The sequence below is a fragment of the Ischnura elegans genome, chromosome 10 (genome assembly GCF_921293095.1).
Source record: "Ischnura elegans chromosome 10, ioIscEleg1.1, whole genome shotgun sequence".
Classification (NCBI taxonomy): Eukaryota; Metazoa; Arthropoda; class Insecta; order Odonata; family Coenagrionidae; genus Ischnura; species Ischnura elegans.
In genome coordinates this window covers 37,356,700-37,371,733 of record NC_060255.1, presented here as the reverse complement: position 1 = coordinate 37,371,733, position 15,034 = coordinate 37,356,700, and the positions used below count along the sequence as shown (strand labels likewise).

The 15,034-nt window shown below is 43.5% G+C and overlaps 1 protein-coding gene across 1 annotated transcript in view; it reads left to right on the top strand.

Moving 5' to 3' along the window:
- Nucleotides 1-2,328: 2,328 nt before the first annotated feature.
- The window catches only part of LOC124166812, a 497,419-nt gene continuing 484,713 nt past the window's right edge, over nt 2,329-15,034 (top strand). The window contains exons 1-2 of the mRNA XM_046544505.1: nt 2,329-3,053; nt 14,389-14,534. Of these exons, the coding sequence (XP_046400461.1) occupies nt 3,011-3,053; nt 14,389-14,534 (189 nt within the window). The 5' untranslated portion in view covers nt 2,329-3,010. The remainder of the gene's footprint in view (nt 3,054-14,388; nt 14,535-15,034) is intronic.

The window sequence follows — 15,034 nt, the reverse complement described above, 5'->3', positions numbered from 1 at the left end:
TTGAAGTACTCTACTCTATATCTGGAAACAGTATCACTTAGTTAAATTCTAGAGATTTTTTTATCAATGACTAAACCCTTAGCAAGGCATAGCAGAACCTGATCAACTATAATAGCGAATTGCTGGATAGAATTGGGCCTAGGTCAGCACATAAAATATGTCCTTTAAATAAAACACGCTGCATTTATTTTCAAATATTTCAATGTGGTTCTAATACATTCAAATACTGCTATGTCCCATTGCCATTGGAATATTGTTCCAATAAAAAGTGAGAATATTCTTCATATTCTACGTCATATTTTTAACTAGTTTTTTCCAATTCTTGTTACCTCTGATCCTCAGCATGTATACCTAAAGGAATCGTTTTATTTATTTATTTTTTTTGTTTCTAACCCTATACTTGCTCCATGGGCCACTATGTAGACCAATATCCTATCCAGGTTTCTCAATTCTGATGCCAATTTTAAAGATGTTCATGGTGACTAACTATATTGTTTATTTTCCAAGTATTGTCTTTTCAATGCTATGCGAGAGTGGTTCAGCAATATCAGCTATGTAACAAGTTCTGTTTTTCTTGTCAATCAACATTATATCTGGTCTATTATTGACCATAGATTTTTCTGTTTCGATCGACAATTCGTGGTACAGTTTAAATGAACTATTTTTAAGCATTGTTTCGGGGTGGTATCAATAGTATGGAGTCCTGGTATCTATTAACTTGTGTTGGCAAGCGAATTTTTGGTGAATGATTTTTGCGACTTGATTATGTCTATTTAGATACTCTGTATTGTCTAACATCTTACAACCAGATAAAATGTGAATAATTGTTTCTGGTATCCGAAAACATCTTCTACGTTGATGAAAAACCTCTCGGGATTCCCACCGTGTGTGGTATTGGGATGATTCTCCCAACGTTTCAAAGAGATTTTTCCGAGAGATTTTTCATCAATCTATACGCCGGGAAAACCTAAAATTTTACATCTTCTACATTTATCATCTGTCAGTAAGTATTTTGCATAATTTTTAGTTCGAATAACCTGGTCTCGTATAGCTAAGTGTCATGAACCCTTCAGTTTCTTCATAAAGTTCACCCAACGACAACCATTTGCTCGATGAAATTTTATCAACATATCGTTGATTGAGGTCATTGATGTGCAATCTATGTAATTCTTTCTGTGCCCATATTTCTACCTTTCTATTTAATTGAGTGGTTCATCTGTTGGCTGTTCTATAAGGCGTGGCATTTTTAAAAGTTTAATGGTGTTAAGTCATTGTCAGCATATACCATATCGTATTACTACATTGTTAGCATCGAACTGTTTGGTTTATTATAAAAGAAATATTTAGTCCATGTATTAGATTTTTGAGGAGCTGCTATAAATGAATTAGCCCCCTACCTATCATATATCGAGCTGGTGTTAGTCTCTCTATTGCAGCCTTTGGATGATGTAAATTAAATTTTGTGAGTGATGTACGTATTGACATTTCTGTGTCCACAATTTCGGTTTTGGAACAATTAACCACTCCAAATATTTACGTCAACATAGGTACCATAGAAGTGTTGATTGCTTAATTTGAAAGAAAAATATACTGATTATTATTTTAATATTTTTTTCCATTTCTTTCGATTAGTTAGCGGTTTCTAAGTTGGACTCAGATTTTGGTGATGGCGCTGCGAACTGGAGCGCTCTTGTAGATGAATGTTTTTACTGTGAGGATAACCCACATAAATGTGTCACCAGAGTTTGTTGCTGGTAATGTCACCCTGAGCGCCATTCGCCGACGTCACCTGAGTCAGCCGCATTCAGCCACGAGGCAGGCAACAATGGCGCTGGACAGGTCACGCACCGAGAGCGTCCCGCCGAGGAGCTAAAGACCTCAACACGGGCGAGGACATCTCATTCCCCCTACCATTCCCTCCGCTACACATCTGATATGTGCTCCCACAACGAGAAAACTCCTTTCCCGTGGCGGATGTTCTGAGGGGGCGGGGAGAGTTGAGTGACGCGTGGGGCGGGAGGCGGCCTCGGCCATCGCCGTCATACCTGGCGGCCTGTCCCCCCCCCGTTGACGCCGCCCTCCCCAGGCCTCTCCGAGCCTCTGGTTCGCCAGCGCGAGCGGTGACACCCAGAGCGTTTTTCCCCGTACTCGTCCCTTTGCCCGTCCGTGTGGTGTAGGAGGAGGAGGATATCCAGGGTGGAGGGGGAGAAAGCACGGTAGAAGGGGGGAAGGGGAGGGGAAAGTCGTTCTGTCGGTCGCCCCTTCACGAGAGGACCTTCAGTGACTGCCGTGAGGTCGCCATGTGCTATAGCGACCAACGAGTGTAGGTAGGGCGCTTGCGACGCCGGTTTGTCGTGTTCCTCAAGGGGCTGTACCTGCACCCGAATTCTTCCCATCTCTACCAATGAGCCCGGCTTTCTTCCCTTTGTTGGGGCCATGTGATCGAGACCCCTAGTGCCCCCTTTTTCGGCAACAGGGACCGAACGGCAACCCTCCCCCCCTGTCAGTATATCCTGCCCCCCCTCTATTGCCTGGCCGCCCGTAAGGGAAACTACGCAACTTCCCCTCCGCCCCTCCCTGTTCTTGTGCCCCCCACCCCCTCGGAAAAAGGTCTCGGGATACGACCGAGCCACAATCGCACGGAAGCAGGGGTACAGGGAAGTGCCCCCCCGAAACGAAGTCAACGAGGAAGCCGCCACGCGTGTCAATGGGTCGCCCACGGGCGGAGAGTCGGGGACGGAGCGGGGCGAGGACCGGCGGTTGACTGCGGCGTCTTCGGCCGGCGGATCGCTCACCGGGCGGCGTGTTTCTCGCCGAGCGTCGGCTTCAAGGTTGTCGGCGAGGGTGAAGGGGATCGCTGGAGGAACTCCAGGCCGCCTTCCCGGACTATTCCATGCAACCTGGACTGGGTGTTTTAGTGAACTTTCCGTGTTGTGTTTGACAGTGACTGTGTTGAGTGTGTGTTGTTTACAGTGTCGTCGAGAGCGTAGGGTGAGGAGAAAGCGCTTGCATGGTTTCCAAGGAGACAGATACCAACGACGCCATGGGCATAGGTTGGTGGTTGTCATTTTTTATGCGTCGTTTCGGTTGAATAATTCCATTTTTGTGTGATATGTTTTGTTTTGGTGCCCCAGTTAGTGCCCAAAGTTTCAAACTGGGCCGTATTCTGTTTATGGGTATCCTATTTGCGATGCATTTGATGATTTTTATCACAATCCACCTTGTTTTCTACCGATAAATATTTGTGTCCTGATGTTTCAAATGAAAAATCTGCATAGTTCTCTGAGATATAGAAGATGTATGTCTTGTCTTCGTCCGTGGTACACTAAACGCGTTGTTATAAAAAGAATGTTAGATGGAAAGGTCCAGCGGAGAGCTGCGTACAAATAATCCTTGGACTGCTAATCTTCGATGATACAGAAGTTCTTCTTTTCGGGTCTTGTTGCCTCGCGTGACAGGTTCTTGCGTTCAGTTCGATGGTGCGTTGATCACAATCTGGCAAGAAGGATATATCGCTCCAATAGCCGGTTGAAGCCTCTCTATTAGGCCTCTATCTCAGTGCTAGTGACGTGTTCTTTTCAGCGCGCAGGATATTATTTCTCCAGCATTCGCTCCGGTGCAGACAGTCTTCCATTGAGAGGCGGCACGTGGTCTTTGGGTATGCGTTGTAGTTTGCCGGCTGGGGTGCTACTCCCCGCGCCCTTTCCCTATACTTCTCTGTGCGTATGCAGGGTACAACGCAGGGGTTCGCGCAGGCGGGCAAGTGCTCCCACCTAGCGGCGTGGAAGGGCAAACTATCAGTTCGTTCCTGGTGACTGTTCGGTAAGGAAGTTTCCCTTCCGCGAATCGGCCGCGTTGCTAGGGGGCGGGGGAGTTTGTTTTGGGGGAGGGGTTGGGTGTAGGTACGTGGAGGGGGTAGAACAGTCTGAGTGGGAGGGGGAAGAGTGTTGAGAGCTGAGGTGTGGGGTGGGGGATAATGTAAGTGGAGTGAAATGTTGAGGGGGAATTAGTATTTTCGCTCGACATTATGAATAACTCTTCGCGAAATGCGTTGAAACGATTGAATGACGTGTCTGATTTGATTCCCGTTCTCTGCGCTCAGACATCCATCCTCCGCGCAGTCATTTCGTGTTGAGGGAAAGGTCCCGGCGGATGAGGCAGGTATATAATGACTTCCGTTCCGATGAATTAAATGTGAGTGACAAATGTCATCCGCTCCAGTTTAGTTGAGTGTCGAAATATGCTTCGATTATCGCTGTCATTTTCTCCGGAACGAACTCACAGGGGTTGCGATTTTTTTACGAGACAATCGACCGTGCGAATTGATCCGTGATCGTCTTGAAAAATGTAATTAGCGCGACTTCCAAAAGCGATCTCCGGTACGATGGGAAACAGAGGTGTGGGTCTGGAAGGAGATGGCATCTGCCTACATGAACGAATATGGTCAAACGCGACTAATGACTATTCAGCGAGAACCTTCCGTCACGCGCACCATGATTGATAGTGTTATGACTTCTCGGAGTTAGGCTCGAAAAAATAAATACAAAATAAAATTTAGTATCTTCAAAGTTATATATGAAAGCGTGGATTTTTCCCGCCTTCTACCACGATACTCTTTACATTCCGCACAGAATGTGGAAGAATTATGTTATCCTCAAAATCCCTTAACTGATTCTTACATACGATAAACTATTAATGATTTTAATAGCTTGGCAAGGGTGGGTAAGTTCAACTGATGTCCCTGACCAGTTTAATTACCCAGTAGCAACAAAATATTTATTGATATTTGCGAGAAATGGTGATATTGAGAGTTAGCAGACTGACTACTTCGATCACCCCTCCCGATCGATCAACTCGACCGTTGGTGTGGATAGAGCTCACATCAAACTAAACTGCTCGTGTATAAATTTATATCAATCCGATTGGGGTGGCCAGTTACATTCTCGGTGTCACGTCAAAATGCGAGGATTTTTATTATGCGATGTCAATGAGCCGCGGACTGACATGAAACCACATCCCTCTCATTAAATTTAGTAAAACGGCCCTCTTGTATGCATTGTCATAAACATTTGGATATCATTGTTTCTGTGGTGAATACCGTTCTTCATGGAAGTAAAACTAGTAAAAAAATGAAAATGCTCATTTCAATGGGCTCAGGGTGTATATTTTGAAACAAATAGGTATACTATTTCAAAGTTTTCTATTCGCTTCCATGTAATGGTAATTTACGTTGAGAAAAAATCAAGGTACTTTTCAAATTTTATAATGACCACACACTCTCATAATATTTTCATTCATCTTTTTGAGAATTGAGGCACCGAAAATGACTTGGAGAATCTTTAGCAGTTGGTTGATTACTTGACAATTACCCCATAGTTAGCCATGTTTCTTATTTCATGGCAACTAACCTTTACTATCCAGCCAGATATACTTACTACTTAGTTTGTCGTGTTTTTGACAATCGCGAGTTTTACCCACGTTATATGCATATATATTTTTCTCGTGGAATTTTTCGACCGCAGAGGGCTTTGGTAGAAGTCCAGCTAATCGCTGTGAGACGCCCAGCCACCATTAGTCTGGAAAATGAGCATAAATCATTTTAATTCGCCAGAATGAGAGGGGAAGGCCTTTCAAAGAAACTTGATCGGCCACGCCAAGGGAGTTGGGTCGGGGAAAGGCTTCGTTGTACATACATTTCTCCCCGCTCATCCGGGTCCGGGTTCGAATTCCAACTGTACCGTTAAGTGTTACCGCGGGTCGTGTTGGCTCCCTGGGATGCGAGTCATTTGGTGCGCGGGGGATCGGTCGCTGAGGACCGGCGGAGACCGCCTCGATAGCCGGTGGCTCTACGGAGCCCATACTCTGTTTGACGGACTCATCTATTCTCCCCCTCCATTTCAATCTTAACCCATTACCTTCCGGTGATCTTATATGAGATCTTAAAAATCAACAGATTCCGTAATTATATCCGCATATTTGCATATCTGACCTCCATGCTATATCATTTCTAGGTATATTTCTCTGATATAAACTTGAGATTTTAAATATTCGCCCTTTAAATTAATTGCTATACAAGCTCTCGTCTCAAATCTGTTAATTTTTAAGTGATCCCATGTGAAAAGTAATGAGTTAGGAGGACTCACGAATTCAAATAAGCCAATAATGTTCCTCTACGAATTACTCATCAAAAACTAAATTCGCAATATTGATATTGTCAGGGTATATTTTTATTAAGAGTTGACCCTTTTCAATTCGTTCCAGTAGCCATTTTCCGAAACACTGCATAGAACAAGAGATATTTGTTCTTCGACGGTGGCTTAGTAAGCACGACCCCCGTCTCCTTTTTCACAATGTGTACATGAGACGTCAACACCTTGTTAGGTTAACCCATTCTGAGATTCGCTATGGAAGAAGATGGCTTTGTGGTGTAACTGATAGCGTACCTGTCCGGCAATCGGGAGATCCGTGTTTGAATACTGGCTATGCCGAATGATTTTTTCTTGACAAATTTCATCCTAAGAGCTAAGAGTTCCAATAGCTCAAATTTAAAAACTTCTCCTCAGTAGTTTCTCAGATTTTTTATTTGAAACACATGCCAGTTTTGAAAAGAAACTGCTCTAAAACCCGGAAATTGTCAAGATGATAGCAAGAATTCATCGAACAATGCGTCGCGAAAAAAAAACATAGCATGTGGCCGGTCGAGTTCTAATGATGCCTCCTTCAAATACCATCTCCGGTTAAGAGGACCAATTATTCCATCTCGACCGGCCGTATTTTGTTTTGATTTTCTTATTAATTGATTTATTGTTAGGCTATGATATTAAAATTTTCAAGACAAGAAGAAGCTTCCCTTACGTGAATTACTAATGTCCCTGCAGGAGCGTATTTAGTAATTATATGTTCAATCGTTTTTTCGACAAACAATGCGTTACGAAATTAAGGCAAAACGTCTCCAGTGTAGCAAGAGGGATGTGCTCTTATTAGGGGCTCGCTATCTCGGCGGAATGCGTAACGATACACAAGTCATTGGGGTAGCTTTCGTAGAATATGGTGTTTTTCGGACGAATGGAGTGAATGATTTCTTCCCAGGTTGACAGCCGTATGTGTGAGCGTTTTCACTCGAAGGTATCGACCGATTGTTCTGCCATCGTTATCAGGGATATGAATGGTGCCAGTGAGTTTTTTTATATCTACTTGTGTATTATTCTCAGGTGCGTCGAGTTGTCACTGACTGGAAACAGCGAAAGGACCTTTATTTTGGGCCTAAAATAATTTCCAATAGTACTTATTGAATGTATGCAAGGACAGAGTACAGAATATGCGATGCATGATTTGAATTCTTTTCACAAACGCCGTGCATCTTTAGCGATCTGCTAGTATTACGCAATGTATTTATTTTTTGGTCGGAAACGTCATTGGAATATTTTGAAAAAAGTAAACAAATGGAAGTCAATAGCGGTGAAAGTAAGGTTTGGCATCAGTAGTGAGATGAATAGGTGAATAATGAGCCGCCTTCACTGGCTAATACAGTTGGAGAATCCTACAGAACTCCTGTACTTTGCCTGGAGTGCATAATCATGTTTGTATCAACCCAACTTACCCTCTTCATATGCAAAGCCAGAAGTGATGGATAGTTTTACGTTCCATACTTGCCTAGGAGCGTTCACAAATTACATATGTCATAGACAACTCCGCTAAAAGCTCTTAACATGCAATTTGCCGATTCATATCACTTTCAAACTGGTGTCATATCTCCTTCTGCAACATACCATGAGTTTGAAATTGAGTAGACTTTTTAGTAGAGTACTCCCTTCCACGAAATTCGACTTGGGATTCATATTCATGGTGACCAATTTTTCAATGGCCATAGGCAAGGACGGCCAAAGAGTTTATTTAGTAAAAATTAACTCCTTTCATTGACACTTAACATTAATACTCCGGTTTATTCTATAAAAATTGTCTCCACTGCTTTCGAGTCTGTAGTTGCGGTTGTCCTGTGGCAGTTGCCAGCTGGAGTTTTGTTGTTTGCGTTGTAAGATGAATAATTGCTTACCAGAATGACACATATACTCACTTCGGACTGCATATTACTTCACGGAAACATGTCTCTCACTTCCATTCATAACGAGAGGAATTTGTCACTTGTCGCGTACGCAACATACCATTGTATTCATCAATGTGCTGCTGAGCTTACTTACAGTAGGTGGGAGATAGAGATTGCATTGTCTCCTTATCTTATCGAAGGAGAGGGTGATTCAAAAGACAAGGTGGCATTTTCTACAGAACTATAAGAATTAATATTCGTCCCTTACTTTCGCTGTTTTAAATATATTTTCTTCGTAGATGTTATTAATTTGTCGGGGTCATGGGTGTCTTCTGGGTTGAAAAGGATATTCTTGCTCTACGGACTTTATTAAATGTTCAACTAAATTTTTTTGCAAGCCATTGGCCATAAGAATGTTTGTACATGTTTATGTGAATGTATAGGATTCATAATTTGATTAAATCGAAGAATATTTTAGGAGATAACATGGCAACGAAGGCTTAGTGAATGCCTCATCAGTCTGACTCAGATCTTGTATTTACATTCAACGAGCTGAAATTTTTAAATGGCTTTTGCTAAAGACAGTGTCATAAACCTTGTTAGAGTAGTTACTTCAACGGTGTCTTTATAGGAAATATTTTTATTATAAATTTATGTCATGATGAGCGTGTCGTGAATTCGTAAAATATCATTTTACAGAGATTCTGCTTCTAAATTATGATTAAGTTGGCTGTATAGCAGTGGTGACTGTGAGCACGTGCGGCCATGAAAATTAAGATGCAGGCTCTATTGAGTGCGCGCAATAATTAGCGTAAAAAATTGCCAACTATATAACGCCAAAAATCGTTGTGCTTAGGCGGTAAGCTCTAGCTTTAACTTTAACCCAACCATTTCTCATTCTGTGCTTTGTCCTCCGTATTTCATTTGCTTCAATACTACTGAGTAGGTAACGCTGATGTGTCTGAGTAGTAGAGCCCATAAGACGATGGGAATTGCGGAATAGTGTCGCAAAACAATTCGCTTCGCTGAATTATACTTATGTGTTGCACTTGATACTTAAAAGATTTCATTTAAGCTTGAATGGCACTGATCAAGGAAATGGAGTTGATGGCTACATTATGAAATACCATTTCATTTCGGGAGGATAGCGAATATCGTAAATTGTTGTTGTATATATAGTAGTTGGTGTTTGCTAGGAAAAAACGAAAACAAAAACTTATTCTTAGAACGTATTTTGCGCTCCTTAAGTCCCGATATCACCTTCTATGTAGTACAATTATTATTTCCATATTATGAGCTTTCGAAATTATGGGCAAATTCTTGCTTGAATGTCCTCACGAACGACAATAAATCTAGGAATATGGGAATTTCGAAGCTAAGGCGGGATTCAAGTTCAACAGATTGATGATAAATCATCGTATTTTGCCCCTATTGTGGTTAACTCTGCGTCATTGAGCCATTTTTTATTTTGTAAGGTATAATGAAGAGGTAACTTTTTAGGATTTCTCATTGAAATCATTATATCCTTATAATAATTCGCAAATTACATTCCACCTTTAAAGGATTGCATCGAATATTAGCTGTACCTGCTATTAGGAATACCTAGAAATGTACCACATCTTGATATTTAACACAGTGTGACGGTATGAGAGCCCTATGTCGTAGAAGTACCTAGTATTGTCATACTCCTATGTATGAATATCTTTGGCTGAATAGTCGCCTTATCCACACTGTTTATTATTTAAGTCTTACGTAGTGCTTTAGAAGTCATGCGTGGCACATGATGGTCCATGTTTTTATTTTATACCATCAGGTGTCATTCCTTGTTTTTTGGTGCAGCCAAGTTAAACCTATTTACAAGGGGCGTGCCGCGCCCCTACCGATTCATTATCCCTTAGTTTTATTGTGTCAAAGATTTTTCTTGCATGATCTATTCTAGACTAAACATGTTGTGCTTAATAGTGCGCAACCATTACTGTCAATGCAATAGGTACTTGCTGCCCTGTCATTATGCTCATTCTTTACAATTTCTCAAATATATACCACACCTTTCTGCCTTGGTCGAAACGTGGGGCGTACGAATTCCTCGGCCCCTTAATTCCAGGCGACCCCTCTCGCAGCCTGCGTCGCCGGTCGATGTGCGCGACTTGACGCTGCGCCAAACCGTGTCCCTCTCTTTACCCCCCTCTACCCCACCTAGCACATCTCAGCTCCCCCTGCCCCCCCCCTTGCCTCGCGCGGATTGTCTCTTCTAGATGTGGGCGTGTCCCCAGTCCCAAAATTTCGGTAGCGGGGGCGGAATGAAGGGGGGAGGTGCGGTGTGACGAGGTGTCGCTGCGCGGACCGCGACAATGTCGCCCTCACCGCCCCCGACCACCTCCGCCCCCGGAGGGGTTGTCTCCTTGTACGCATGAGCCCGCGGCCGCCAATGCCCGAGTCTCCGTCGGGGCGACTTGTCCCCACCTCATCTGGGTGGTCGCCAGCGAGTCGTCGCAGTTCCTCGCTTCCTTTCCCACCCCTCCCTGGCCCCTGGACCCTATTGCGTGCAGGGACAGGGAAGTTTAAGGGGTGGGTCGCGAGGGTACAGGGCACCGGAGACATAATCTTCATCTCCTCCTACCTTTTCTCTCTCTTCGTCTCTTCTCATTCGTTGGTCCCCTTCCGTGCGGGCTGCGCGTCGCTCTTGTTTTCTCCCCCGCGCGCCCTTTTTTCCCGCCGTTTTGCCGCCCCGTGGCATTGTGGGACATGGGGTCCGGAGGAAAGGGCGCCCTCCTGCGTGGTTGAGCGGAGATCGACCCGGCGACTGTCGCCTTCCTTCCCCCGCGCCCTCTAATCTCGGATCGGTGGGGGTGCGGCAACGGCGCGGCGGAGGCGGCGTCCACGGCTCCCATGAACGGTACGTGCCACACTGCGACCGTTTCCCGCCCTCTAAGAGCCCCATTTGACTGTGCCCTGCCGCATCTCGCGGAACGCGCGACTCGTAGTCGAATAGGTCTTGTTTACCTGGAGATCCATTGTTATAATTGGCGGCATGTTTGCATGTGTTCTCTGATTACTTCAGGCAAAACGCTATTCCAATTTTCCTCTAGCGTTCTGCTCATATATTTAGATTTTTTTCCAATACTCAACACGTACGGACTATTTAAGGATGTTTTTTTAAAACCATTTTCACATTTGTTACTAAATATTACGTGGCGACAACCTTCTTTATGGTTTTCCAATCATTAATTCATTGTTATTTACGCATTATAAACACACTCAAGTAGAAGATTCTTCGTTAATGTGCATAAGCAAATAAATTTTACTTCATATTAGCATGCGCGTACTCTGTCTCAAAAATGTTTTTATTTTGCCTCCCCCGAAGAGCAACAATTCGAGTAGTATAACAGATAACTTATTTTTGGCTTTCATTACTATCTCTAGATTTTTATTATGTTTTTTTACAAAAGAGTCAACACTTTCACTGCAGCAGACTGATTTCATTTCTTCGAGGTATCATCTTAATCGTTTGAGAAGGAAACTGGTTTTTCAAAACGATTCTCATCAACAGTATCTTTGTCGCTGGAGGCATGTTCTTGGAAAATTTAAATATTTTGAAGGTCTCATCGCTCCATGACAGGTTTTCCTCGCTGAAGGATGATGAACGTAAAATCTCTGAGACTTTGACAACTGTTCCTATATCTCCTTCAATGTTTTGCTTACATTCGGGGAAATCAATACAATATCCAAATCTGGGGATTTGATATCATAATTTGGACTCTAAAATGAATATTTTCGACTACATTTTCTACCTCTTACATTCGTTACCCTTTACATTTAATATGATGATGTGGTTACCGCGTTCGGTGGCTGAAGGCAGGGTCTTTGGTTCAATTCCAGGTGAAGCCTTTTTTATGCCCTTTTACAATACTCCTGGATGTGCGATGTGACCGAGGTGAAGGAACGGGACCATATACCTTGGATTTGCGTTATTCTTACTCCTGGAGTATATTCCGACCCTCATTTATGCAAGCAAATATTAAGGGAAGGGAGACTGAATCAAATAACCTTGATTGATCTTTTTCGTGACATATTACTATTTTTACATACACGCCATCAACTTGAAAGTTTCATGATAGGTTGAGTAGACCCTCAGTAATATTCATTTGCCTGTTCCACTGAGTTGAGAATGTTACCTAATTATTTTATACTACTTATAATAGTAATAATAGAGATACAGGTAAATATTTTTACGGTTCGACCATATATGACCTGCAAATGTTTCGATTGTAGCGAAAGCATTTTAAAAAGTAATGTGCCACGAAAAAATTCTAAATACGACTATCGGAGCGAGGTGATGCGTCTTCCAAAGCACTACTTTACGGTGTGATCTACTTACTGTACAGAAAATCGATTGTGTGACATTTAGGGTTAGGACATTGAATTGTTTCACAGTTTTAAGGTCACCGACCCTGGAAATTCCTTGGCACGGCACCTGTTTATGGTAAGGCGGCGTGTGCTGATCCGTGAGTCGGGGTAGCTGGTGGATCGCCCTCGTATCTCTCCAGTGTAACCCCACACCGAAAGGGGCGCCATTTTGAAAGAGTCGCCAAGACTCTCCTCTCTTCTGAGGATGCGTCGGAGTCCCCCCCTCCTGATCCCCCTCTATTCCCCTCCCTCCCCGCACCTGCCCCCCTACGAGTCGACGCGGACGTCTCCGGCGCTAGAATCGAACAATCTCGCCTTGATACCCCCTTCCACCCTCCTTTACCCCCACCCCTAGAATTCCGGGACCTGAGGTGCGGGGTCGGTATCCTAGCCGATTCGAGTGTCGTTCTCCAGTATTTCATCTACGACGTGCGGAAATTATGGTTCCTGTCCAAAACTGAATGGGATATTTATACATTTCAGCTAGTGTCGCACACTGCTACGGACGTACAGACAGTGTTACCCAGATGTTAAGCGAATTAGGCTAGGTGCAGCTTGAGACTCGGAGGCTGCGCGCTAGGCTTAGATTGCTTGAACAATTGAGAATGGATATCTTTAAGAGCGACGCAGAGAACATAATAATAGAGCCACACTATATTTCCAGGTCCGATAGAAGTGATAAATTAAGAGAGATATTTTGCCGAACGGATAGATATGGGAATTCGTTTTTCCCCCGAACCAGAAAGGAGTTTAATAAACGCAACGCAAAGTCCCAACTTCGCTGGAGCAATTCATTTTTGTAGCTGTAAACGGCTGGTGTCCTAACACCCCCTGCCACACGCCTTTTAGGCGGCTTGCGGGGTATTATGTGGATGTAGATATAGCTATAATATAATGTAATTCATCTTTTTTAAGGACGGTATGGCGATTATAAGTTATTCCGGCGTTGAGGACGAGACGAGGACAGACAATTTAATACGAGATTTCCACAGCAGCATAAATCCATTCAGAAATGGAAGTGCTACAGTTTTGTCGTTGATAAGGAATCTAAGTTAACAACGTCTTAAGGCCAGATAGACCTACTGATATTAGTTTCCTGGCACTTAGGTCAATGTGATAGAACTGCTCCATCATCTACCGCTGAGTGAGAAGGATCCTGAGTAGATGAAGAAGCATACAAGGAAGTTTGAACGTCAGTGAACTGAATAAATAAGCTTGGGGAGGGGAAAAATGGATTGCCGCAGTGTGAAAGTCTGAGAATCACAATTTTACGAATCCACTTTTCGACGTAGTCACTTTTTGGCACCCCAAACTACTTTCACCTATTTCTTTACAATTTTAAGTGCATATGTTCTATTTACCTCTGTTGTGATTTTATTACTGTAATATAGCTGATATATATTTATACATGCTCTTCATGAATGCAAGTTTATGATTTAATCAGGGCCAGAAAGACCTACAGAAATTAGTGTTATGTTCGTGCTTGATCGATGTTGTGGAACTGTTTCATCATCATCGGAAGATGAAATAGTTCCACAACACTTTCCACCCATATTTACATGGCTATGTGGTAAAATATGCGATAAACCGCATCTTATTTACCTTTAGATGGTACAGACACCTTACGCTGAAATAAAATTTTGCCAATCAGAAAACATTAATGTTAATATGGAAATAAAAGGTATTTGTACTTTTCCAAAATTATGGAATATGCAAAAATTATGCAATAAATATTGCACAAGTGCGGAAATGTGCAATTAAATTTTATTTCAAATGGTCGAACGTTCACTGTACCACGCCTGTATCAGTTGAACTTGTTAATGTCAATGCCTGCGTTCTACGGACGTCTTCCCTCAATATTCACCACTGTAATCCAACCCACGGTCACTTTTTGGCCACCCCTGTCTCACACGCACTCTCGCTCTGTCCTCTCGCAGGTGAGGGCAGGGGTAGCCCGTCGCCGAGGGAGGGCCAGCACTCCAAGATGCCGTCTTCTGCGCGCATGAGCAGGGACCTCGACCAATCCGCGGCCGCCAAGGCGAAGCTGGCCACGACAAACGGAGCCGGACTCATGATGGAAGTGGTAAGTGGAGACGACCTCCCAACCCCACCCCTATACTTGCCCCCATCCTCTTGGCTGTGTAAAACACACGAACACATGGCTACACCCCTGAAAAAAACCCCATGCGAGGAAAGGCAGGGACATGCACGTAGAAAAGCGCGCTGCTCCGATGTCGGACTTGGGTCTCCGTTGCGCCGTCTCCGAGGCCCCTTCTGGCGCCACTAGTAGTGGAAGGGGTGGAAGGGGAGGTGGTGGTATGGGGAGGCACCTCGATCAGGGGTGGTAGAGGGGAGGGTACCTCCTATCTATCCTTGAGTGCCAGTGGTGCTTCGCCCTAGTTGACCAGGCCTGAGGCAAGTCGTACTGAGGACACCAGTGTACCGCAGTAGTAGTTAAATAGTCTAATATGAAAAGAAATACGTTACATCTTTCTTAAATACGAAATATTATTATTTAACTTAAATTAATCCACTTTCATTCATGTTTGCACTTCTCCATCTGCATATTTCAGAACCGCGAGC